This window comes from Lepidochelys olivacea (assembly GCF_965140295.1).
Source record: "Lepidochelys olivacea isolate rLepOli2 genome assembly, chromosome: 11".
Lineage (NCBI taxonomy): Eukaryota > Metazoa > Chordata > Testudines > Cheloniidae > Lepidochelys > Lepidochelys olivacea.
The window spans coordinates 39,306,333-39,330,318 of NC_140421.1; the positions used below are offsets into that span (position 1 = coordinate 39,306,333).

Sequence of the window (23,986 nt, forward strand, 5' to 3'; positions counted from 1 at the left end):
CAAAATGATCATTACAACAGCTTGCTTTTGTTTAGAGACATTACACAGGAATAAAGTAATCAGATCTTTTTAAGAGGCTGGTACCATATTACAGAGTGATCCACATTATGGATGTTATGTGACATTTCTAGTGACTGAGTGAAATTGGAACATACACATTTAACAGAGCAGGAATGTATATCAAATGTTTTTTAAAATACTTGGACAGGTACTTTTTGGTAGGTGAATGTACTTGAGTATTGAATAAAAGAAACCAAATATCTAACATCCTCTTTTGCTGGGTAGGTAATTAGTGTTAATTTTTCCATAACCACAAACAAAAGCAAGTCCATTTTAAATAGTATTTTCTTAACTTTTTTGCTGTTGAAGTATAAGATTTTTTAGACTCTCTATTAATTTAAAGAAAACCCAACCCATTATTAGAAGACTGCTTGGAGCTAGCAATCTTGTGTTTAAAGCTCTTGGCTCTGTTCCTAGCAAAAGAGTGTAGTAAGATTTTACTAACTGCAAAAATTTTAAATGCAGTTGATTAAAGCTATATACGTCTAAGGATTCTAGGAAAATTGAAAGAAAACTTCTGAATGTAAGAGAGCAGTTGTGTTGTTCTTATTGAACTACAGAGTCTCATTATACCTGGCACTGTTTATTGTAAAAATAAATTCAAAGTGCGAGACAGGAGCAGTACAGGCTGGCCACTTGCAGCTTTTTATGTTGCTCACATGAATCAGCAATATGGCAGAAACTCCTCACTTTGTGGCACTTACAAATGAGACATGAGACGGACTGCAGGAAAATACTGTAAATAGAATACTACAGGCAACTCCTGAATTAAATCTAAATGAAAGATCAACTAGACTGGGGTAGGGACCTGGAGGGCAAAGAGCCCACGAACAAAAAAACTGGTTCTGAGAATGGCATAAGGGGTTACTAAGTGGCTGGCGATTTGTATCCTACCCGCACTTGGGGGTTTCTCAAACCAAACGCCTCTCTCAGGCCTTGCAGTCACGGAGGGATCGGGGTTGGATGCCTCAGCTGCATCATCCTCACACAACGTATTTTGGCCTTGGCCAGAGCAGGGAAGTTCTGCAGAGATTCCCCACGATTGCTATCAGCGAGTCAGCTCAACCCTCGTGTAAAGGGGCCACTGGCGTTTTCACAGCGAGTGGGCCAACTCGCCCCCGCCAGGGTAGCCCGAGCGGGCCCGTTGTTGGCACTAGCTCGGGGCACGTCCACCCCAAGGAAGCCGGCCCTGCCAGGCACGGTGAGGCTGAGGCAGAGTTCGCGCCCCGCCGTGAGGCTGGGTCAGGCAGGGCTGGGCAGCCTGTGCTGAGGGAGGGCGCCCCCCCGGGACCGTGCGGAGTGGACGGCGGGGCTGAGCCCGGCATCAGCTTCCCTCGCGGGGGCGCAGCGGGCTCGGAGCCCGGGCGATGATAGGCCGCCCCAGGCGCCTGGAACCAGCCTCGCTGACTCCGCAGCAGCAGCAGAGCGGAACCCGCCTCGCAGGCGGCCCGCTGCGAAGCTGCGCCTCCTTTCGGCCCCACGTGAGGCGGGGCGGGGCCTGGGAGCCGCACGCTCGCGGGGGATGCTGGGGTTGCCCGGACTGGCGTCGAGCGCTCAGCGCAGCTTTTAAAGGCGGAGGGCGGGGCCGGCGGAACCGGAGGTCCGAGCGCGTGCGGTGCTGCCCTCGCTGGGGTCCACGGCAGGTTTGTGGCTGAGCCGCGCGACGGGAGCCTGGAGCTGCCGCCCCCGGTGCTATGCGTCGCCCAGAGTCTCCCCCGGCCCGGGCCGCTACCAGCCCCACGTGCGGAGACCCCGGGGTCGGGGGCTGGGGTCGGTCTTCCGCCGGTGGCGGCTGCGTGCGGTCTGGCGGGTCCCCGCGGCTCTGAGCTTTCGGTCTCTGCCTCACGCGGCTTCCTGCGGCGGCTCTGCCCCGGGCCAATGCCAGGGCCCCCTTGCGGGGCCTGGGCCGCTGTTCGTACAGCGCTGCCGGGTTTTCCAAGAGGTGCGGCGGGCCTGGGCTGCGCTAGAGACCTAACCGGGTCTGAAGCGGCGTGCGGCCAAACGGCACTACCGGGGCCGATAGTCCTGGCTGTGCAAACAGCGAGCGGGAGCGTCACTTTAGCTCCGCGCAGCGCCGGGCTGGTGCGCGGTTAACGACGGCGCGCCCCCAGGGGAAGCGCTGGGGCCGTCTCGGCGCTACTGGGCTCCGCGGAGAAGCATCTTCGACAACCGTGTGTTCGCCTAGCCCCTGGGGCTGTGGTGGGGAAGCCGTGGGGGAGCCCTGCGTGGCGTTAGTAGACTGGTCACTTGCCCCTCGAGAGAGCTTTAACTATGTTGTTTAACGTTGGTGAGGATGGGTTTAGGTCTAAACCACATGGTGGCTGACACCCCAAGGGCTGCTGCTAACTTCTGCACCCGTGCTCCTGCCATATTACCTCTAGTGGAGCTATACTGATCATAGCAGGGGTAGGAAGCTTCAAGTTCACCTGCTTTAACATGCTTGCCCTTGTAGTGCAGATAAACTAAACTAAGTACTAAGGTTAATATGCTTGTATCAGTGCTTATAATGCAAACAGGGTCACAGATGTTGCCCACTTTGACTCTTCATTTATTTCCCTGATTTTAGTATTTCATATGGCAGCCTGGCTGTTATCTTTCTGTGATTAATAATGCTGCTGGATCTCAATCTCATGTCCTGTATGCTCTGGGAGTAAACGTATTAGCCTGAGCCATTTTAGAAAGCTATTAATGCTAACACTCTAACAAGGGTGTATGCTGACTCAGTTTTACAGAGTAAAATTAGGCCTCTGTCTAACCACTGGCTGGTTAGTAATAGTGTTTCAATATGGTCGGGCTAGTCTACTCTTGGGAGGCAAACTGTTAGTTGAATCCCTTTTATGCCAACAGCTTCATTAGTAGTGTGGATGGGACCTAAGTGCATTGGTTGTAACCAATCGCATTCGCTATAGTATACAATATAGCCTGAGACGTGAGCCTGCTAGGCAGGGATGAGTGGACAACAAAGAATCTCTACAATCTTGGATAATAAAAAGGAGTACTTGTGGCACCTTAGAGACTAACAAATTTATCTGAGCATAAGCTTTCGTGAGCTACAGCTCACTTCATCGGATGCATTCAGTGGATCCACAAAGGTGCCACAAGTACTCCTTTTCTTTTTGCAAATACAGACTAACATGGCTGCTACTCTGAAACCTGTCATCTTGGATAATGTAAATCTGGGTTTGTCTAAACCAGAAAGCTTTACAACTTGAATTATATCAGTATATCTTAAAGCAGCAGCCCCTGGGCCCCTTTTAACGTGGACACAGGTATTCTGGTATAAAAGTGAATATACTGGTTTGGGAACTGAAATAATCTGTGTGGTACAAGGCACTCTTATCCTGGTAAAATGTAAATGTAGACCAGCCCTTACTAACTCCAATCAGCTACCATATAGCTTTATGCTGTAATGGCTGACCATGGGATTTTCTCCTCTGATCTGCCTGAACCATTTATTGACATGACAAGATCGTGTTTGCTATCAGAACTGTTTTAGTATAAAACCATTGGCAGCTTGCCCAGATAAAAGGCCCCATCCTGGTTTCTAATCAGAATCTGTCCAAAAGTGCACATCAAGTCTGCATATTAAATTCTGTATGAGGCCTTAATGTGAACTTGTTGCTCATGCACCATTTTCAAGTGTAGACTGAAAAAGTAGTCAAGGAACATCAACTAATTTTTGATCGTGGTAAAAGCACCTATCCTAACACAACAAGGTTGTCTACAGACTCAAGATTTTAAAAGTGCAGTTGAATGAAAGAATATGGAGTAGACTAAATGGAAGGATTAATAAAGACTTGTTAATTTAAGTCAGCATAGCTACATTGGTCATGCATAGTTATGCCAACCTAACCCTCAGTGTAGACACTGCCATATTGATGGAAGAATGCTTCAGTCGATGTATCAACCATCATTCAGGGAGGTGATGTTTCTACAGGGATGGAAAAAATCCCTTCCTTTGGTGTAGATGCATCTGTGCTGAAGGTATATGCTGGCATAACTATGCCTTTTTAGTTTTTAGAGATCCCTAATGAAATTGCAAATTTTGAGATCAGCATGTTTTAACTAACATAGTGGAGTATTATGTTTGTTACTCCTGTGAAAGGAGTAGCATGCAGCCAGTGCATTCTGTGGCCAGGGAAATCATAGCCAAGGAGCTAGAGACAGCGGAGGAAGAGAACTGGGCTGCAGTACACAGAGGAATTTGTTTTTTTTTTAAAACACAGAAATTAAATAACTTTCTTAAGGAGTAAGATTGCCCAGTGCTACCTCAGCCACTCTTCACATTCTGAAAAGGCATAACTTAACTCTTTTTTCTTCTTCTTGTGCTATCTCCACAATGTAACCTTAACTCTGACCTCTTTACGTGTTGTCTTAACACACCAATAACACACCCATGCACCCATTAGTATGCTACCTTTACAGATTCTCAGAGACTTTAAGGCCAGAAAGGACCATCATGATCATCTGGGCTTACCTCATGTGCGTTGCAGAACATCACCCACCCACTCCTACAGAAAGGCCATAACTTCTGAGTTACTGAAGTCATTAAATCTTGGTTACAGAGAAACCATCATTTACTCTAGTTCAAATCAGCAAGTGACCTGTTCCCAAATTGCAGAAGGCGGCACCTCTCCCCACCCCCAGGCCTCTGGCAATCTGACCTGTGGAAAAATTCCTTCTGGATGCCAAATATAGTGACTAGTTAGACCCTAAGCATGTGGCTGAGACCAACCAGTCAGACACCTGGGAAAGAGTTCTTTGTAGTAACCGCCCTATCTAGTATCCCATCTCCACCTGGTGGAGATATTTGCTAATAACCGTTACAGAGAGCTCATACGCTATTGTAGGTAATCTCATCATATCCCCTCCAATAAAGCTCAGTCTTAAAATGAGTTAGGTTTTTTGCCCCGCTACTCCCCTTGGAATTTCACTCCTCTGATGGTTAGAAACCTTCATCTAATTTCAAGCCTAAACTTGTTGATGGCCAGTTTCTATCCATTTGTTCTTGTGCCAACATTGGCCCTTAACTTAAATAACTCCTCTCCCTCCCTAGTATTTATCTCTCTGATTTATTTATAGAGAGCAATCAGATCTTCCCTCCTCCTTTGTTTTGTTAAGCTAAACAAGCTGAGCTCCTTAAGTCTCCTCTCATAAGGTAGGTTCTCCATTCATCTGATCAGCCTAGTAGTCCTTCTCTTCACCTGTTCAACTGTTCCAGTTTGAATTCACATTTCTTAAACATGGGAGAACAGAATTGCACACAGTATTCCATATAGTCTCACCAGTGCCTTGTATAACGGTAATAACACTTCTATCTCTATTGGCTATATCTTGCCTGGGGCATCCTAGGATTGCATTAGCCTTTCTCACAGCATATTTGGTGGCTCATCATACTGTAATGACCAATATACCAAGGTTTTCTTCTCTTCTGTTGCTTTCAACCATTACATTCCCAGCTTACAGCAGAAATGTTTTTTTAGTCACAAAGTGCATGACTTTGCACGATTAAATTTCATCCCATTTCTATAAGTCCAGTTGCAAGGTCATCCAAAACTAGGCTATTCTGGTTCTCTGTATTGGCAGCGAATCTCCACTTTCTATCATCGGTAAATTTTATTAGCACACTCCCACTTTTTGTGCCAAGGTTATTAATGAAAATGTTCTATAAGATTGGTCCCAAGACTGATCCTTGAGGAACTCCACTAGTAATCTCCCTCCAGCCTGACAATTCACCTATCAGCATGACCCATTGTAGTCTCCCCTTTAATCAGTTCTTTATCCACCTTTCAATTCTCATATTAATCCCAGTCTTCTCCAATTTAACTAATTTTCCATGTGGAACTGTATCAAATGCTTTACAGATGTCCAGGAAGACTGGCCCTATTGCATTTTCTTTGTATAGAAAATCTGTTATCCTCTCAAGAAAAGAGATCACGTTGGTCTGGCATATCTACCTTTTGTAAAACTGTACTGTATTTTATCCCAATTACTGTTTACTTCAGTCCTTAATTAATCTCTTTTAAAAATTGTTCTAAGACCTCGCATACAATTGAGGTCAAACTAAAGGGCCTGTAGTTTCCCAGATCACTTGCCCCCTTCTTAAATATAGGTACTGTATTTTGCAAGTCTCCAGTCATAAGGTTTGATTTCCAAGTTTATGGATTCATTAAAAATTCTTGCTATGGACTTGCAATTTCATGTGCCAGTTCATTTGGATGGAGATTATCTGGGCCCCCTGATTTGGTCCCATTAAACTGTGAGTTTGGCTTCCACCTTGGATGTGGTAATTTTTACTTCTGTATCCTTGTTCCTGTTCAGCATCCCGCCACTGCCCCAGATCTCATTACCCTTCTTGAAAATGGACAAAGTATTTGTTTAGGTGTAGTGTTTAGTTGCATTCTCACTGCATTACTAGCTTCAGTGCCAGCAGCACTTGAGCTTTCAACCCATAACCCTGACAAGAAGCTAGCCCAGCTGGAGCTTAAAGCACCACTTAACTTGAGCTAGAAGTTTGTATGGATGCAATTTGGGTTATACAGGCAACACTTGAGTTATACCTTGAGCAAACAGTGCAATAGACAAGCCCTCATAGGGGAGAACAAACCCCTTTCTATAGGGAGCACCAGAAGAAGCTGGGTTTCTACTGTACGGTGCTCTGATGCTTCTGCTTCCCTCTTCAGAGTAGTCAATGACCAGCTTCTTTCAAACTGGAAGATGAGGCAGGATTAGGAATTGTAAATAACTTCATCGTACTCCTTAAAAGGTAGTCTAACCCAGGGTTTCTCAGATGCAGTCACGTGACCACCAAGGGTTTTTCTTGAGGCCACAACCTCCTGGGTGAGACTGGATTTTATTAAAATTCGTGTCAACATGATGGCATCAGACTTCCCCTGTGATGAAGTTTTCTAATCACTAGATGGCTAAATGCCTAAATCACCGTTGTATGCAGTATAGATGTAGCTGTATCTGTCCCAGGATATTAAGAGAGACAAGGTGGGTGAGGTATTATATTTTATTGGACTAACTTCTTTGAGTGAGAGACACAAGCTTTTGAGCCCCACACAGCTATTCTTCAGACCTGAAGGTATTACCTTATCCACTTTGTTTCTCTAAATCACTGTTGGGAAGAAGTGAAATTGCTTTGGTTTTTTTACAGTGGATAATGCTGCATGTTGATTTGATACTTTAAGTCTCATACACATTTTATTTATCTTGCATTTTTGACTAACTCCTAACTAAGGTTCTGAGTTCATGTTCTAAGTTGATTAGATGTCTTAAATAAATTTGATATTCTTCATACATTTTATATGATCTGGCTGTTGCCCAAAATTAGGGATTTCATTTGATGAGTTTCTAGTTTCTTGCAAAGTTTATGGTGAAGCAACAATACTAAGTAATATCAAACTCCGGTTTGTGAATACAGGTGGCCAAAATGGCTGAAAATGGAGAGGGTGAAAATATGTCTAACCTGGAAAACAAAATCTGTCAGCAAATTGAGGTATGTTTATTTTAACACTGGATGCTAAATCAGTTTCTCTCATTAGCTAAACTGTTAATCTTTTTAGGTATTCTAAACAAAAATGCTAAACCTAGTATTTAAACTTCAGTCTTCCAAAACTGGTTCTAGAAATGCTTGTCCGTGGTTCTATGACAGTGTTCATTCTGTGAATTTACTAACAACTTAAATACTAGTCACCTTACAAACTGGCAAGTTTAGGGACTGTTCAACCAAAATATTAACTTCTCTTATTGCAACTTTGGGAGTCATTCCCTATGGATGCAAATAGAGAAAGGTATTTAATATGTTATAGTCTGAGCAAGGTTGTAAAGATGTCAGCTTTCTACTTATTACATTTAAGTTCTTCAGTGTCTTGATTTTTATCTGCTGTGATATCATACCAGTGGCTCTCAACCTTTCCAGACTACTGTACTCCTTTCAGGAGTCTGATTTGTCTTGCGTATCCCCACTTCACCTCATTTGAAAACTACTTGCTTACAAAACCAGACACAAAAATACAAAAGTGTCACAGCAAACTACTCCTGAAAAATTGCTTGCTTATTTTTACTATAGAATTATAAAATAAATTAATTGGAATATAAATATTGTACTTACATTTCAGTGTATAGTAGATAGAGCAGTATAAACAAGTCGTATGAAATTTTAGTTTGTACTGACTAATGCTTTTTCTGTAGCCTGATGTAAAACTAGGCAAATATCTAGATGAATTAATGTACCTCTTGGAAGACCTCTGTGTACCCCCAGGGTACATGTACCCTTGGTTGAGAACTACTGTCCTATACTACCCTGTAATTCTGTTTTTTTTTAATTGGAAAAAATACATTTGAATTACTGACTAAAGAAGACTTGGACATAAGGCATCAACTATCTTTATCTCCTCATCACAAGATGTAAAGGTCTAAAAACTAAGTTTGAAAGTAGTAGACATAATAGGTTAGTAGAAGTGTCCTTGTAGTGCTTTCTTAATCCACTCGTGTATTAGTAATGCTGGAAGTGTTGTGAAATTCAGAGTTAATGCTGGGGGGGGGGAGGAGAACTGCCATAACTAAAATGAGAAATCAACAGTGGTAATGTAACAATGGTAGGTTAAATTCACATAGAAGTATAAATTGATTGATTAATATGTGCACAATATAACTGATGCTGGTATAGAATGATCAGTGAAATATTTCCATGTTGACTCTTGCAGCATAAAATGTTTTGACATTTGGATTATCACTTGTAGCAAGAGTCTGCCCTTACAAACAACTCTGCTGGCTAATTCAAAGTAGGCCAGGCAAATCCTTGAAGGAGCAGAACATTCTGTGGATTGTTGAACTGGGTCCAATTGAAATGAGAATGGTAGTAAAACTGGCAAAATAAAACCTCCAAAATAAAAGCTAATTAGAAGCTTCCTGAATGGGATATGAATGGCCCATATAGATGGTATCCTACTAGGACAAATGCTACCTTTCATATTTTTTTTTAAACTAAAATGTAAAGCCATCAGGATACCAACTTTGACTAGTAATCAGACTAATTTGATCAGGTTGATGTCTAAATGCTATCAGAACAAAAGTCTCCATGTATTTGCTCAGCCAAGGCCATAGACTTTGTTTGTGTCTGAAACTCTTTACTACTGTCCCACTAGACAAGATCACTCTTTAGATGGTCAGCTACCTGCACTTAGATTTGGAGGAATTTCAGTTAAATGGAGAATTTAGAAATTCTGAAGTTTAGATATCTGCATAATTGAGTTAAAGATAACTCCTATGATACTGGTGTAAAGGGGCATGCCAAACTTCCATTGGCTAGTTCATTACTGCATCAAGTCTCCATCAAATTATCTTATGCTTCAACAGTCTAGGACAAATCTGTCTTTATTTTTGCAGTACTATTTTGGTGATCACAATCTACCAAGAGACAAGTTCCTAAAGGAGCAGGTCAAACTGGATGATGGCTGGGTGCCTTTAGAAATAATGATCAAATTCAACAGGTAAAATGAAGTGCACGTAACCTTTGGTGGCTGGGTGCCTTCCAAATTACCATACTGTCTGAATTAGGGGCCATATGTCCTCAGTCTGTATGTACAGCTCAAATCCTGATTGAGTAATGTTGGGGATGGAGTATGTGGACATGTTTTGATATACTGTGTTCTTTCTCCATAGGTTAAGCAGTCTCTCAAAAGACTTCAATGTTATAGTAGAAGCACTGAGAAAATCTAAAGCTGGACTTATGGAAATAAGTGAAGACAAAACTAAAATCAGAAGATCTCCAAGCAAACCCCTCCCTGAAGTGAATGACCAGTATAAAAATGCAATTAAAAACAGATCTGTATATATTGTAAGCTTTCATACTCTACTGCATTACTTTCAGTTTATTACTTAAAAGGCTTTAACCCAAATGAAATTCTGATTCTATTGCTTAGGTTTATTTTAATATAAAATGAGGTGTAGCATAAGTTTTAAGCAACTGATTTGTATTTTTCAGTCACCATACTGGTTTGTAATGATACTTTCTTTAATTGGAATGTCATAGTCTGTTTGATGTAATTATTGGAAGTTCAATTTTACTTTGCAGAAAGGCTTTCCAACAGATGCAACACTTGATGATATCAAAGAATGGCTAGAAGGTAAAGGCTCAGTAGAAAACATTCAAATGAGGAGAACATTGAGTAAAACGTTCAAGGTAATTGTATCACAATAACTGATGCTTTGCAAGGTATGAAAAACAGGCTACTAGAGAACATTCCATTAATCTATTTAATTCTTAATATTCCCCAATTATTCAATAGGGATCAATTTTTGCAGTATTTGATAGTGTTGAATCTGCTAAGAAGTTCACAGAAATACCAAACCAAAAGTACAAAGACACAGAGCTGATTGTGCTTTTCAAGTAAGTCAACTTCATTTATGTTTGAACAGATACCTGCATTGCCATATAGGTCCAATACTGCTTGATTTGTGCAGGCTTTGCTGTTCCTCTGGAACAGTCTCAAATTATAAAGATGTTCTAGAGCTAGAAGTTTATTTGGCTACTACCATCTTCTCTCAATAAAATAAAGGCTTTTTTTATAGGCTGCATTAACTTAATTTATACCTTTATTGAAGGGAGGAGTACTTTACAAAGAAGAATGAAGAGAGGAAACAAAACAAAGTAGAGGCTAAAGCAAAGGCAAAACAGTAAGCTAGGCTCTTGTTTAATAAATGAAGCACCTTACCTTTTTTAGATAATTTATATTCTAACCAACTCTGATCTGAACTCTTACAGGGAGAAAGAAGAAAAACAGAAGCAAGCAGAAGATGCTGAAATGGTATGTACCTCTTGAATGGTCTGGAAGGGTAGAATAAACAAGGTTACAATGAATCTACTTTGGTAATTGTCAAGTCTGTTTTGATACTGTATGCTTTCATATATCTGATAAGTAGTAAACCTACTTCTACCCTGTGTTTTTAGAGTAACCCTGTGATCTAACATAGGTATAGGAGGGTGTGTGTGTGGGAGAATGGCACGGATGAGCACTTCTAGTGGTACTGACAGTATTTGTGCATAGGTTCACAAACTGGGGTTTCAGCCTCCAGGGCTAGTGGCGCATGGGTATCAAGGGTTGTAAATATCCTATGGAGAGTCTGGAAAGGCTGAAAAAAAAGCAATGCTATGCAAGACTTCTAGAAACTTTTTTGTGCTTGGAGGTGCTTTGGTGTAAAAGTACGAGATATTTGGCCTGCTGGCAATACAGCTGGATCCGTATCACTTGATCTCTTCTCTGATCTCTTGCGTCAATCTTTTGAATACTGTCTCCTTAATACAGCTCCCTGAAACTCTGGACTTCAGTGCAAATCTCAAATTCTAGCTGCCTTATTTTTTAACAAAGTTCTCTTGTATTTAGAAATCACTGGATGAAAAGACAGGATGCTTGCTGAAATTCTCTGGCGACCTAGAAGATCAGACTTGCAGAGAAGATCTTCATGCAGTTTTCTCTGACCATGGAGAAATTAAATGGATAGACTTTGTCAGAGGGGCAAAGGAGGTCAGGAGGCTGTCAGATGAGATGTTACTTTTGTCTGTGTGAAATTTGTCTGGTATCTGAATGCTGCTTAAGTGCCTGATGGTTAACTTAGCAATGGTATACTACACCTTCCATTGGGGACTGCAGAATTAGTTTATTTCTTCAGCTTTCTAGACTAACTACTATTAGAAAGTGGTCTGAATAAAAGGTAAAAGCATTAATGTGACTCTCCTCCTGCGGAGTTACGCTTAGTCTATGGCTAAAGTAAGGACATGCTAACCTAGAGCCACAGAGGAGTGCACACTGATATGGAAGTTTGCATAAAACAAAGGCTAGACTAAAGATCTCAATTAAACAAACCAGTTATTAAATGCAACATCACTGATTGCTGGGAGAGTAGAGAGAGATTATGCAGAGCAAACCTTGGCCTTTTTCTTATTCAACCATCTATGTGCTTAGCTAAGCATATCACTGTCCATATGAAGTGCACATGCAGTTATCTAAGGGTTTTTAAAATCTGGGGGCTGGTATTTTTAGGCTCAAATGTTAAATTGACATGAATTGTAGGTCAGTTAATACTCATGAGTCTGAAAATGATGAAGCACTAAACCTGTTAATATATAGGTTATCTTCAAAACCATATGGGCTAGAAATGTATTCTAAATGAGTTTGCAAACTGCAGCATCTGAGTCTGGCAGGAGACCTGGGGCTACCTGACACTCCAGCTACAGTCCTATTAATGCTTTTGCACTGGCAAGAGTCCATAATGCAAAGGGTGCTTGTTTCTGTGTTTAGGGGATTATCCTATTTAAGGATAATGCAAAAGAAGCACTGGATAAAGCCAAAGAAGCAAATAATGGGAACTTACAGTTGCGCAACAAAGATGTCATATGGGAGGTGCTGGAAGGAGATGCAGAGAAAGAAGCATTGAAAAAAATCATGGAGGGTCAGCAAGAATCATTAAACAAATGGAAAGCAAAAGGTGACTTTTTCCCTGACTAATTTGAATACCACTTGGATAACTTTCATGGAAGTTCTATTATATTAATGTGAACTTGTCAGATGGTACATGCACAGAGTTGTATGATTTTAGATCAGTAAATGACTAATGCTTGGTTCTTAAAAGGTCCTGAACTATCTTGTACAACTTGACAGGTCGCAAATTTAAAGGTAAAGGAAGAGGTGGCAAAGTACCCCAGGGCTCACAGAACAAAGGGAAAGTACAGTTCCAGGGCAAGAAAACAAAATTTGAGAGTGAGGATGAAGAAGGTGAAGAGAACACTAAAACAGGTAAGCTGTTCTGTGTATGAGAGGGTGTAGTTCGCATGCTGCTGCGAAGCAACCCTTTGCAATCTCTGTGTGTATAGAGAGAAGACTGAACAAATAGTAGTTTCTTGTATTTTCTAGAAACTGCTCAAGAAATTTGAGATTTGCAAAATATGGTTTATCATATACTATTAAAGTTTTTGTTCCCTCCCAGCACAGTTTTCTTGATCATTCAAATTTAGTCATGTTCACAGGGACACCTAACTGATGCCTCTGTGGCGGTCTGTCAAATGAAGGACTGAACTGGTACAAAAACGGACATATTCCTCTGCAGAGTTGAACATTTACAGGGCAATTCAAAGCAGCTTTCAGTGAAGAGATACTGTCCTTAGTCCTCCATTTGCTGAGCTCTACACAGCTGTTACAGTAAATTAATCATTCACCATTTTCCAAGTAAATGAATACCCTTACCTCAGTATGGTAGAAGAAACCTTTGTCTGTTAGCCATAGCCTAGAGCAGTGGTTCTTAACTCTTCCATATTGTGGGCTGTCTTCCCTTCCTGTTGAGATTTGGTGCCTGACTCCAAAAGGAAAAATATGGTATCTTCCATCGTTGTTTGAAGTGTTGTGGTAGCTGTGCTGGTCCTAGGATACTAGAGAGATGAGGTGGATGAGGTAATATCTTTTATTGGACCAACTTCTGTTAATCCAATAAAAGATATTACCTCACCTACCTTGTCTTTCTAAATGACCAATACTGTTCCTGTTTTTTTCAGACTGGAAAAGTTCTGGGTGCTCCTGTTTAGTTAATTCCCCCTGCTATGTGGTCCAAAGCCACTGGAAACAAGCAATGAATGGGTGATGCATCATTGTTACATAGTAGCTGTGGATCACCTGGAATTGTTCCCCAGGCAATATGTGAAGTACTAATTTCAAGGCAACCTGTTCATATGTAGCAGCCTGAAAGATTGAATGTCTTGAACTGGATAGGAACAGTCTTGAAAGTAGTATCAAACTTCACTAGTCCCATAAGTGTCTGTCTATATTAACTCTTACAGGGCCAGCAAGTCCCAAGAAAAGACCACTAGAAGAGACTGAAAAAGAAGAACCTGCATCAAAACAGCTGAAAACAGAAAATGGAGCTGGAGATCAGTAATACTGTTTTAAAAAGCACTGAGTTTTTATTAATCCATTTTAAATAGGTTTTAAGACAGTCCTCAGTTTGGAAGTTTTTCAAAGGAAAACCTTATTAAATCCACGTCAATATCCACCTGTAATGAGAGGAAAGCTTTTTTGTGAATTTTTTTTTCCCCCAGATGCATGCTTACTTTAACATGCCAACTTGGGTATTTTTTTATATTTATAGTTTTGCTTATTCTGTCTGATCCTCTCAGTACTTCTCGCATTTGAGTCAAATGTATAAAGGGAGGGTATATTCCTGAATCTGACTGTAATTTTGAAGTTGTATGAAAAACACCAATAAAATTCCATATTTAAAAATCATGGACCATTGAATGCTAGCTTCAGACTTATTAATGTTAGTGGACAGAACTCTTGTCAAAGCACAGATATGTGCACACTACTTCGTCTGTAGATAGTCAAACTATTTTCTGATTAGCATAAGGATAGCTTCAGTGGGATAAAACTCTTTTAGTCCCTCACTGTGGAGAAGATATCTAGCCAAATGCAACTCCAAGTGGTACGTACACAATCAAAACTTCCACTGATCCTACAATTTTTGGTCTCTGACTCTGCCTTCATGTTACATCTAGTCTCATCCAAGCCTTGCATCTTATTTCCAGGTTACTGCTGAACTATACTGTCTTTCTGATCAGACTCTTATCCAGGTCCTCCACTCTGTGTGACTTCTGTGACCTCCCCTTTAACCTTCTTGGCATCCACCTTGTTCCCCTTGGATCCACTCTAAATGCAGCCTGTTCTAACCAGGTGATCATCTCCTCTCCTTCCAAAAAAACAACAAACCCGAAACACATACTGCTTCCACTTTGTGAACTACAAAGTTTTGGTCCTTATTTATAACTCATATCTTACATCACTTGCTGCTGCTTCTGTTGTCTCCTACTCTGCCATCCCTTAACTACCTGTTCCCACCAGCTCTTGATTGCTTTTGTCCACGCAGCCCTTATACACGGTACACCCTCACACTCGTGCAAAGCCATGACCCTTCCTTTAACAATAAAATCCTGGCCCCTTCTGAAGTCAAATGGAATTCTGCTATTGCATTCAGTGGGGGCAGGATTTCACCCCAGTCAATTGGAGGTAGGAGTAAGAGTTTAGAGCAGGGTGGGGAAACTTTTTAGCCAGAGGGCCACATGGGGGTTGCGCAACTGTATGGAGGGCTGGGTAGGGAAGGCTGTGCCTCCCCAAACAGCCTGGCTCCTGCCCCTGCTCAGAATCCCTGACCCATCCAAGCCCCCCAACTTGACCCCTGACAGCCATGACCCCATCCACACCCCCACCCCTAACGGTCCCTCCCGGACTCCACCCCCATCCAACTCCCCCTGCTCCCTGACTGCCCCCGCCCCCTTACCACGCTGGAGCCAGCTGCGCTGGCCGGGAGCTCAGGGGCTGGGTAGAATGGTCCTGCAGGCCGTAGTTTGCCCACCTCTGGTTTAGACAGTAAACTTATTTGATACATGGAAACATGTAGCCTCTTGCACCCACTTGCTAAGTCTTAATTAGATTAATTCAGGGCCTCAGTGTGGTAAACCTTAGGCAAGATCTGAGCCTAAATGTTATGTAATACACACACACAATCCTTCAATAGAATTCTTTATGCTAGAGGTACTAACTACAGTGGTCTCCACCCATCTAGAAGAGGGTTAGAGACAACTTTTCTGGAATGTTTCTACTCCACCAACTTCAAATTATACCCTAACTTGCTCTGTAACAAAGCACATGACATCAATCCTGAAACCAAATGAGTTTGGTAACAATACTAAACTGAGTCACAAGTGCAGCTCTAACCCCTTTGTAGAGCGTCCAGCACATGATTAGGCACTACTCCAATGCAAGTTAAACTAAATTCAGATTTCAGTCTTAAACTAATAACCAATTACCTCTAAATTTCAGATACAATTTCATAATTTAATAGGGGATTAGGAAAATACTTACAGAAGACTTCTTATGAAACTTGTATGATGCTGGTAAATCATATCTAAGTTCTGTGAAGAGCATAGAGAACACCTGTCATACTAAAATCACTTAGTTGCTCAGTGGTATTCAACAAACTGTACTGTACTACCTTGACCACTTTTTTTGTTGCCAGCAACTTGACTAAAATTATTTGGCTTTTCATTTATTCAGTCTCCGTCTGCCTGTTCTTGAGCTCTGGCCTGATTAGTGAATGCACATTAATACCAGAACAGGCATTTTCATATTAGCAAGTTTGTTTCTAGAAGGAAGTTGCTACTAGATAACCATCACAAAACGAGTATGACAATGAAGGAACTCTGCATTCTACTGCTGTATAAATATTGCATTATGTCTTTTTCCCCCCTACATTCTTCACTCCTACACCATTAAAGTAGGTCACAAGTCTTGAAACATCCACCAAAATTTAGAGATCAGAAAAATTGACAGCTCAAATTGAGGACTAAGGGAATGCAGGAGCAGTGAAAGATAAAACTTGTTGACAATGCTTTGAGGTGGGGTCTGCTGCCTTCTCTGATGACAAAACTGCTCCTATTTCAGTACTAAATCTTGTCCAGTTAAGACCAAATTGGTGCAACTTTTGAGAAGTTTTTCCTGACTATATCCAGAATATTTGCTTTACTTTCTGATCAACCAGGACATCTTTCATCATTAGAGGTGTTTGTCCTGGGGGCAGAAGAATCTACAAAACTTCCTATTTCATTAGTTTAGACCTCTTTATCACTTGCTCCTTGTAGTTTGTTTTACCCTCCACTTCCCAATCTACCAGTTTTTCATCCCAATAGATCATATTTTTAAATGAGCTCCTTATATGCTACATCTGAATAGTAGCTGGTCCTGGAGGCTATTACCAACTAACAGAGCATTTTATAAAAATATGTATGTACAAGATAATCTTACCTGCTATAACTTCCATCTTCACTTTCCATTCATCTGCTTTCTTTTGAATATGCTGAACATAAGAAAATAGTCCATGAACTTAGTTCCAATTAGTTTATGGCATTTTGAGGAAACCCCATTAAAATAAGATGTTTTATATTTTAAGTGTACTTGAGTTTTGAGTTGAAGTATTAATCTGACATCTACATTCTCCTGCTTCAATACCTTAAGTCATTCTCACACCAAGTAATTACTAAGGCTCCAAAGACAGAACTCCAACCAGAGTCTGTCTTTTTTTTTTTAATATGTATGTATACCCACTCAAATATTAAGCACTATAAATTAAGTATCTTAGTTTTCAAACACCCAAGGCACAGGCGTTCATCTTGGCTACTGAATCCACATTTGATTTTACAGAAACAGCGGAAGATTAGAGTGCCACTTACAGCTGCATAGTGCTTAATTGGCTGAAGTCAAGGACTTACTTTTCGTGTTGAAGTTTTGTGTAGGGAATATACAGCTGTTTGTGCCATTTGCAAAGCTACCTTCAGAAAAGTCATATCCGTTCCTGTAAAAAGAGGATTCAAGCTGCAGTTAAAGCCTTATTTGTCTGCATTTATTTAAAGTCTTAAATTCTTCAATTTCATGCTTAAGTGTCCTTACTTTTCTATAAAGGGAAAGGATAGCATAATTTTAAACCTAATAATTGCAGTTATGCTTGCTAGCCTGTACATTTTGAAAAGCAGCGTTGAGTAAATAAAGGCACAGACGAGAGGGTGTGTATTTCCATATTTTTCCTAATTGTGGTGTCTAGCATAGATGTAGATAAGTTTAATTGTATACAGCAATATACAAAAGAACTACTAGTTCAACTAGTTATTAAAGGCCAATTATCAAGACTTCAACACCATTTCCTGAAATGATTCAACTTAACCAAGGACTTTACATATGGCTCACATGTGGATATGGCTACATCACAAAATGGGCAAAGGAGTAACTGTCTCTAAGGTCCCATATAGAATAGCAAAGGTTTTGCCACTTTTAAAATTTGTTAGCAGATGAAGATTTCCTTTATAATATTTCATTCTTAAAAGTAAGTAGGAGTATTATAATTGCTTTTTAGAATCACCAACCTTTATTATGCTTAGTACCAAAAGGAGGATTCATGATTACTGTGTCAAAAGTTTTTGACGTTCTGGCAGCTAAAGAACATACATCGCACTGAATCATGTCAATATTTGTGAGCTCAAACTCTTCTGCATTTCTACTAAATATTTCCAGGGCATCTGCATCTACGTCAAACCCCACACACAACCTGGAAAATGAAAATCAATCAACAAACTGCAGTATTTTTACTTTAAAAAGATGTGGTACATTTTCTTTTCAGAAGGCTCATTTCTAAACACAGTCATATTTGTTCCCACTCAAGTTCTGAGAGAGGTGCCTAAAGCAGAACATTCTGTTATCTTCTTCATGAGTTAGAACAGTGATATATTTTAGAAGTAAATTACTAAAAGGAATGTAAGTAGTAAAGCTTTTTACTTAACTTTTTGAACAGGATATGAATAATAGTTTGGAGAAAAATATTTTCTAAATTATGAAGATGTTTCTAATAAATAATTCTCTATTTTAAATATAGAGGAATTGCCCCTATTGTCATTATTTGCATGCACATACAGGAGCTAGATCTACTAAAATGTGTGGTCATGCACCCATTTTTAGTTACCTAAATTAAGTACAGTCTAGCACTGGTCACATTCTTAATCTTATCTCATTTAATTCTATACTGGGAAAGAAACTAAGAGAACTTGGGTGTTAAACACCTACCCTGCTCCTAACATTACACTTCCGATGCTGAGTACACCACAACCACATCCTAGATCTGCAACCACCTTGTTTTCAATATCATCAAAAGTGTTGTGAATTGTATAAAGCATACATGCTGAAAAATAAGAGATTATAGGATAAGAACAAATAGGCAGTTGACAAGTCAATGTATTATTTTCTTTTGTCTTTCAGAAAGCTTTGAAGCAGATTCAAAATTAAGCAAGGACACATAGGCTATGGTAGATTATACAGGAACCAAGCTATACACAAATCTAGTGATCCCAGTAAAATACACATCTTTGTTTATGTATGGAAACAAAAAAATGAAGAGTAAGAAAGAATCTAGATCATTGGTCTTACATGTTGGTCTCATATATACAGCAGTGTATTCTTTGTAATTATGAAAGGTGTACAAGAAAATTTTGTTTGTGATGGTCCTATAGTGGAAATGAAAAGGAGTACTTGTGGCACCTTAGAGACTAACCAATTTATTTGAGCATAAACTTTCGTGAGCTACAGCTCACTTCATCAGTGGAAATGGTATTTTATAATTACTCAGATTGAAAGATCGATATTAAAACTAAGAGCCGTGTTTCTGTGTTCTTAATACCTGACGCAAACTAACAGTTCTTATCCGTACAAATCAGAAAGTTTTCTGCAACCCACATCCTTAACTTTAAAATCCATTTATTAGATTTAATTGTTTGAGATATTAGAGACATTTACTGAAACAAATGCATTAGTGTTTCTCTTTAAGCTATCTCTGGCAATAATGCAAAAGCCTCTAATGAATTTATTACTCTCTCAGGACACACAAAATAAACATCTAGAAACAAAAAAACATTTAGCAGATTTTTTAAAAATTGTTTTTTACAGTTTAAGTATTGATACAGTTTTGGCACCAGAAAACTGAGAATCTACAACAATTTTATGTTTAATTTCTACCTGCAATGTGTGGTCTTGTTGGATACTGTTCAAGTAGTAATTTTGGATTCTCAAAATCATCAACTTGCTGAAGACGGCTTTCTAGTTCCTTAAGTTTTAACTTCTTCATGTTTGTTTATTCAACTAAAAAAAAAATTAATTTATAACCAGGCATAGTTTGCACTATTACAATTGTTCTTATAGTTATACATAAAATACAAAAACTTTTAAAAACTAATTAAAAATAAACATACATTAGAAAAAAACACAACCTGTTTCTCAGACTTACTTTTTTATGTATATAGCATACAAGTGTGACTTAAGAGATCATATAGTTGGCAAAAACCAAACCCAGCCCCCCTACAGTCCTGTTTGGCTAATGAGCACACTCCAGTATTAACTTCAATGGCAGCTGCAGATGTTCAGTGCCTTGATGCATAGGCCCCATAGCTAATGTGATGTCTGCAAATCTAGCTGGAAAAAGTCATGTAAATATGATGTATCTGCAAGCTGACTCCCTTTTCCATCACTTAGCAATTTATCCCAGAACAAAAATTGAGTGCTGTGAACATTAATTAGTTAATGCTAGTAGGGGACTTGGATTAAATAAAGTTATATATAAATATTAACTGTAATAACATTGAGGTTAATTAAAAAAAATTGTTCTGAAGCAGGTTTTCTGCATCCTCACCTGTCTGAAGAGCCAGAAAAATGAATCCTCTCCCTCTGGGGCTCTAGTGGCTCAACTACTCTCTAGGGCTACCAAAATTGAACTCACTCCACAGACACCCCCCTGCCCATCAGCAGCGCTCCCTACCCACTGAAGTGGATTACCATCGCCCACCCACTTGGGTCACTGCCACAACCCCATCACCACGCACAAACGAAGTACTTTCCGTAGCGAGGGGAGCCTCACAGCGGGACAGCGTGGTGCTGCGAGCTGTGCTGCTGATTTCCTTCGCCGCAAAGCATGCAAGGCAGGGCGCTCCTGTCCTGGGGCTGCCTCCTGCGTCTTTGCACAGCACCCAGCACAATGCCCATTCCCGGCCGCTCCCCGCCGGAGCCCAGGCTCGGAGACCGCCAAGCAACTGCTGCAGACCCCACCACCTACTTCCGCGCACCTCCTCTTCGCTCTACACAGTGCAGCAGTTTAACCCGTCCCCCATGCATCCACAGAAGAAACTGAGACCAGCGCTGTGAGTTCCACCCAGGTACTAGCAGCGTTGTACCCTGCCCAGAGCACCTTTCCCTTCCTGCTTTCTTGTGTGCATTGGTGGTGGTGTCCTCTTTGTGTCCCAGGCTATTAGAGAGACAAGATGGGTGAGGTAATATCTTTTATTGGACCAACATCTGTTGGCCCCGGAGACAAACTTTAAAGCCCTTGAATGGTTCCTTGAAATATGTGTTAAGTCAGGGGTTCTCAAACTGGGGGGTCAAGACCCCCTGAGGGGGGTTGCAAGGTTATTACATAGGGGGTCAAGCTGTTAGCCTGCACCCCAAACCCTGCTTTGTCGCCAACATTTATAATAGTGTTAAATATATAAAAAAAGTTTTTAATTTATAAGGCGGGGGGGGGTCGCACTCAATGGCTTGCTATGTGAAAGGGGTCACCAGTACAAAAGTTTGAGAACCACTCTGTTAAGTACTTACTCGAACCCAGTAGTTCTCAAACTTTCCTATTGGAGACCACTTGCACACAGCAAGCCTGAGTGCAACCCCCCCCTTATAAATTAAAAACACGCTTTTTATATTTAAGACTAAATAAATGCTGGAGGCAAAGTTGGGTTTGGGGTGGAGGCTGACAGCTCACAACCCCCACTTAATAACCTCCTGACGTCTGAGGGATCAACCCCCAGTCTGAGAACCCCTGTGCTAACCACTCTGTTCCACCTGTATTTAGCTGACACTCTGAGTACATTTCCCAGACCTGAAGAGGAGCTCTGTGTGAGCACCATAGCTTGTCTCTCTCACCAACACAAGTTGGCCCAATAAAAGATATTTCCTCACCCACCTTATCTTTCCCTGCTTTGCTCCTTCTAGACACAGCAGAAAGAAATGGAAGAGATCACCCTGTGAGCCTTTTAGCTGGCAGATGGAGAGGAACACTCTCCTCCTTTGCTGGTTTGTTCTCTCTCAGCTGAATTGAAATTGGGCTTTGTGAAGGATACATGATAACCACTCTTTGAGGATACACATAGGAAAAGGCAGCGAATGCACCTGTAACTGAGTACATATTCTTGCAAATGCACATTTGTTAGAGTTAAATACATCAAGATACTACTTTTTTCATTATTTTTCTAGCAAAGTACAAATGTTCAATGTTTTGCAAAACACTTGTCAGGTACAGCTTTCTCTTTGCCCAACAGTTTACTGACCAATAAATGTCTGCAACATAATTCTAGTTCCAGTATTTCAAAGCAGTGACTCAAGAGCTAGGAGGTAGATTTGAATTCCTCCCAGGTCACCATTTCCCTAGCAACCATCTCTTTATTTCATATCATAGCCGTTGCTTAGCACCAGATTTTAGTGACCAAAACACTGGCAGCTCCTTTGTCTATTAGAAAGACTGTCATCTTTTAATAGATTGGATTTAAATGTTTTTACACTCATTTGCAGTTCCTTCCTAGAATTCTGTGGAAAAAATATCATGCTGATTGCACATTATTACTTGGGTTTTATGTTCCTAATGTACCAAAATACAAGATGCATTAGTTTACTTTACTTGTGGAGTATGCCAGCAGGAGAGTTAGAGAAACAAGTAATATCTTTTAGTATCTTTTTCAGCTCTGTGACATTCTCAGTTCCTTGCCCAGACCTGAAGAAGAGCCCTATGTAGCTTGAAAGCTTGTCTCTTTTACTGACAGAAGTTGGTCCAATAAAAGATATTACCTCACCCACCTCACTAATATCCTGGGACCAACGCAGCTACAACACTCCAAGCAGAGAAGCGGACAGCCCTAGGAATAATGTTGCAAAACCAGCAGAGGGAGTATCCACCTTGTTAGGTTTTGTTTATTTGTTTTGTTTATTTGGCAGGCCAAATAAAATGTAGGACTATTTTCGTTAAGGCAACATTTTTTTTTAAAAAACTTGTCATCACTCAATAGTCAATTTAATTACAGAGCGAATATTGCTTCAAAAATATTGCAGCCAACAGCTGTAAATTTAAAAATATTATAATCCTGAGGACTTTCCCCCTTAATCTGTAAAAATGTAGAGTCCTGTTCCTGCAGTTTACAGTGCAGAGCTCCACACGGATACAGCAGTAGTCTGCTCTGTATTGTAAATTGAAGGATTGGAACCTATGGCTGCTCAAATTTGATTTGTGGTTTCATTTACTTAATAGTAAGAGTGTTTCTTCATTATGTATTTATTTTATTTTTAAGAGCCTAAAAATGCTAGCAATTTCACAAAACAAGTAGAGGCCTAAATCCAGCCTTTATCATTTTAATGGGATTACTCATGTGAGTAAACACATGCACAAGTGTTTGCAGGTTTGTGGCTTTACTGTTTACTTTTTATTCTCGGTTAACATTTCATTCAATGTGGACATTGAAAATAGGCTAGCCAGTTTCACTTTGGTTTCTAGTCATTTTTGTCTTTCAGCTTTGAAGGCAGGGGCCAGATCCTGCAAGTTTATACACAGATTCATCTCTAGGGATGAACTTGCATATTAAGGGCCCCATTCAGCAATCACAACAGTGCAATGTTTAAATCCAAACAAAATGGCTTTTACTTGAAAATTAAAAATAATTAAAACATTTCTATTAGTATAGGTTTGTATAATCTTTCTAGAACTATTGTTTTTCTCCATAAATACCATGGCAGAATGCAACTGATACAACTATCCCAAACGACCAGTATATATTTAAGTTCGGATGGGCTAGGATCACATAGAGGAGGTAATATTATCATCATTTTGGTCAAAACTTGTATCCATTATTTTTTCTTAAACGATTACAGTGAAACCTGCACAAGGCACCTCCCTAAGCAATCTTCTGTCTTAAGCGCCTATCTCACAATATCACTGAAACCAGGGTTCACCTTATTTTGCGCTGAGAGTCTTAGATGAGAGACGCTGTAAATACCAGGCCAAACATGAGGATGGGGCTAAAGGACACGACAGTGTCCCTCTCTAAGAGTTCCTGGGAAGTTTCCTCCGAAGGTGGCATCTGCTTAGGACGTGCTCATCAGCGCAGGGGCTGTGTGAGAGGCAGCAGGGTGCCTGAGCAAGGCGGGCGGCGGCGCCCAAGACAGGGCCCTGGAGGAAGCGGAGGGGAAGGAGGGACAATGTCAGGAGGAGGCAGACGCAGGGCGGGGGGAACGGGCGTCTTGCGGCGGGCACT

The 23,986-nt window shown here is 40.7% G+C and overlaps 2 protein-coding genes across 5 annotated transcripts; one reads left to right on the plus strand and one right to left on the minus strand.

The window, feature by feature from the left end:
- The first annotated feature begins 1,548 nt into the window (after positions 1-1,548).
- Positions 1,549-14,339, plus strand: SSB (small RNA binding exonuclease protection factor La). Its single transcript, XM_084642589.1, has 12 exons — positions 1,549-1,703; positions 7,487-7,561; positions 9,454-9,557; positions 9,730-9,904; positions 10,142-10,249; positions 10,356-10,456; positions 10,672-10,743; positions 10,832-10,874; positions 11,451-11,591; positions 12,366-12,552; positions 12,726-12,860; positions 13,895-14,339. Exons 2-12 carry the CDS (start codon positions 7,496-7,498, stop codon positions 13,990-13,992), a joined length of 1,230 nt encoding a protein of 409 aa, XP_084498715.1. The 5' UTR covers positions 1,549-1,703; positions 7,487-7,495; the 3' UTR covers positions 13,993-14,339.
- On the minus strand, positions 13,993-23,905 carry METTL5 (methyltransferase 5, N6-adenosine). Of its 4 annotated transcripts, none has more exons than XM_084642591.1 (8): positions 23,685-23,905; positions 19,662-19,784; positions 18,717-18,831; positions 18,023-18,204; positions 17,375-17,457; positions 16,911-16,962; positions 15,972-16,021; positions 13,993-14,107 (listed from the first exon to the last, which is right to left on the minus strand). In XM_084642591.1, exons 2-8 carry the CDS (start codon positions 19,768-19,770, stop codon positions 14,054-14,056), a joined length of 645 nt encoding a protein of 214 aa, XP_084498717.1. In that variant the 5' UTR covers positions 19,771-19,784; positions 23,685-23,905; the 3' UTR covers positions 13,993-14,053. The 4 variants fall into 4 exon arrangements, with proteins under 4 accessions (XP_084498717.1, XP_084498718.1, XP_084498719.1 ...); XM_084642592.1 differs by lacking the exon at positions 23,685-23,905 and adding an exon at positions 20,752-20,813; XM_084642593.1 differs by lacking the exon at positions 23,685-23,905 and adding an exon at positions 20,533-20,745.
- Between the last annotated feature and the right edge of the window lie 81 nt (positions 23,906-23,986).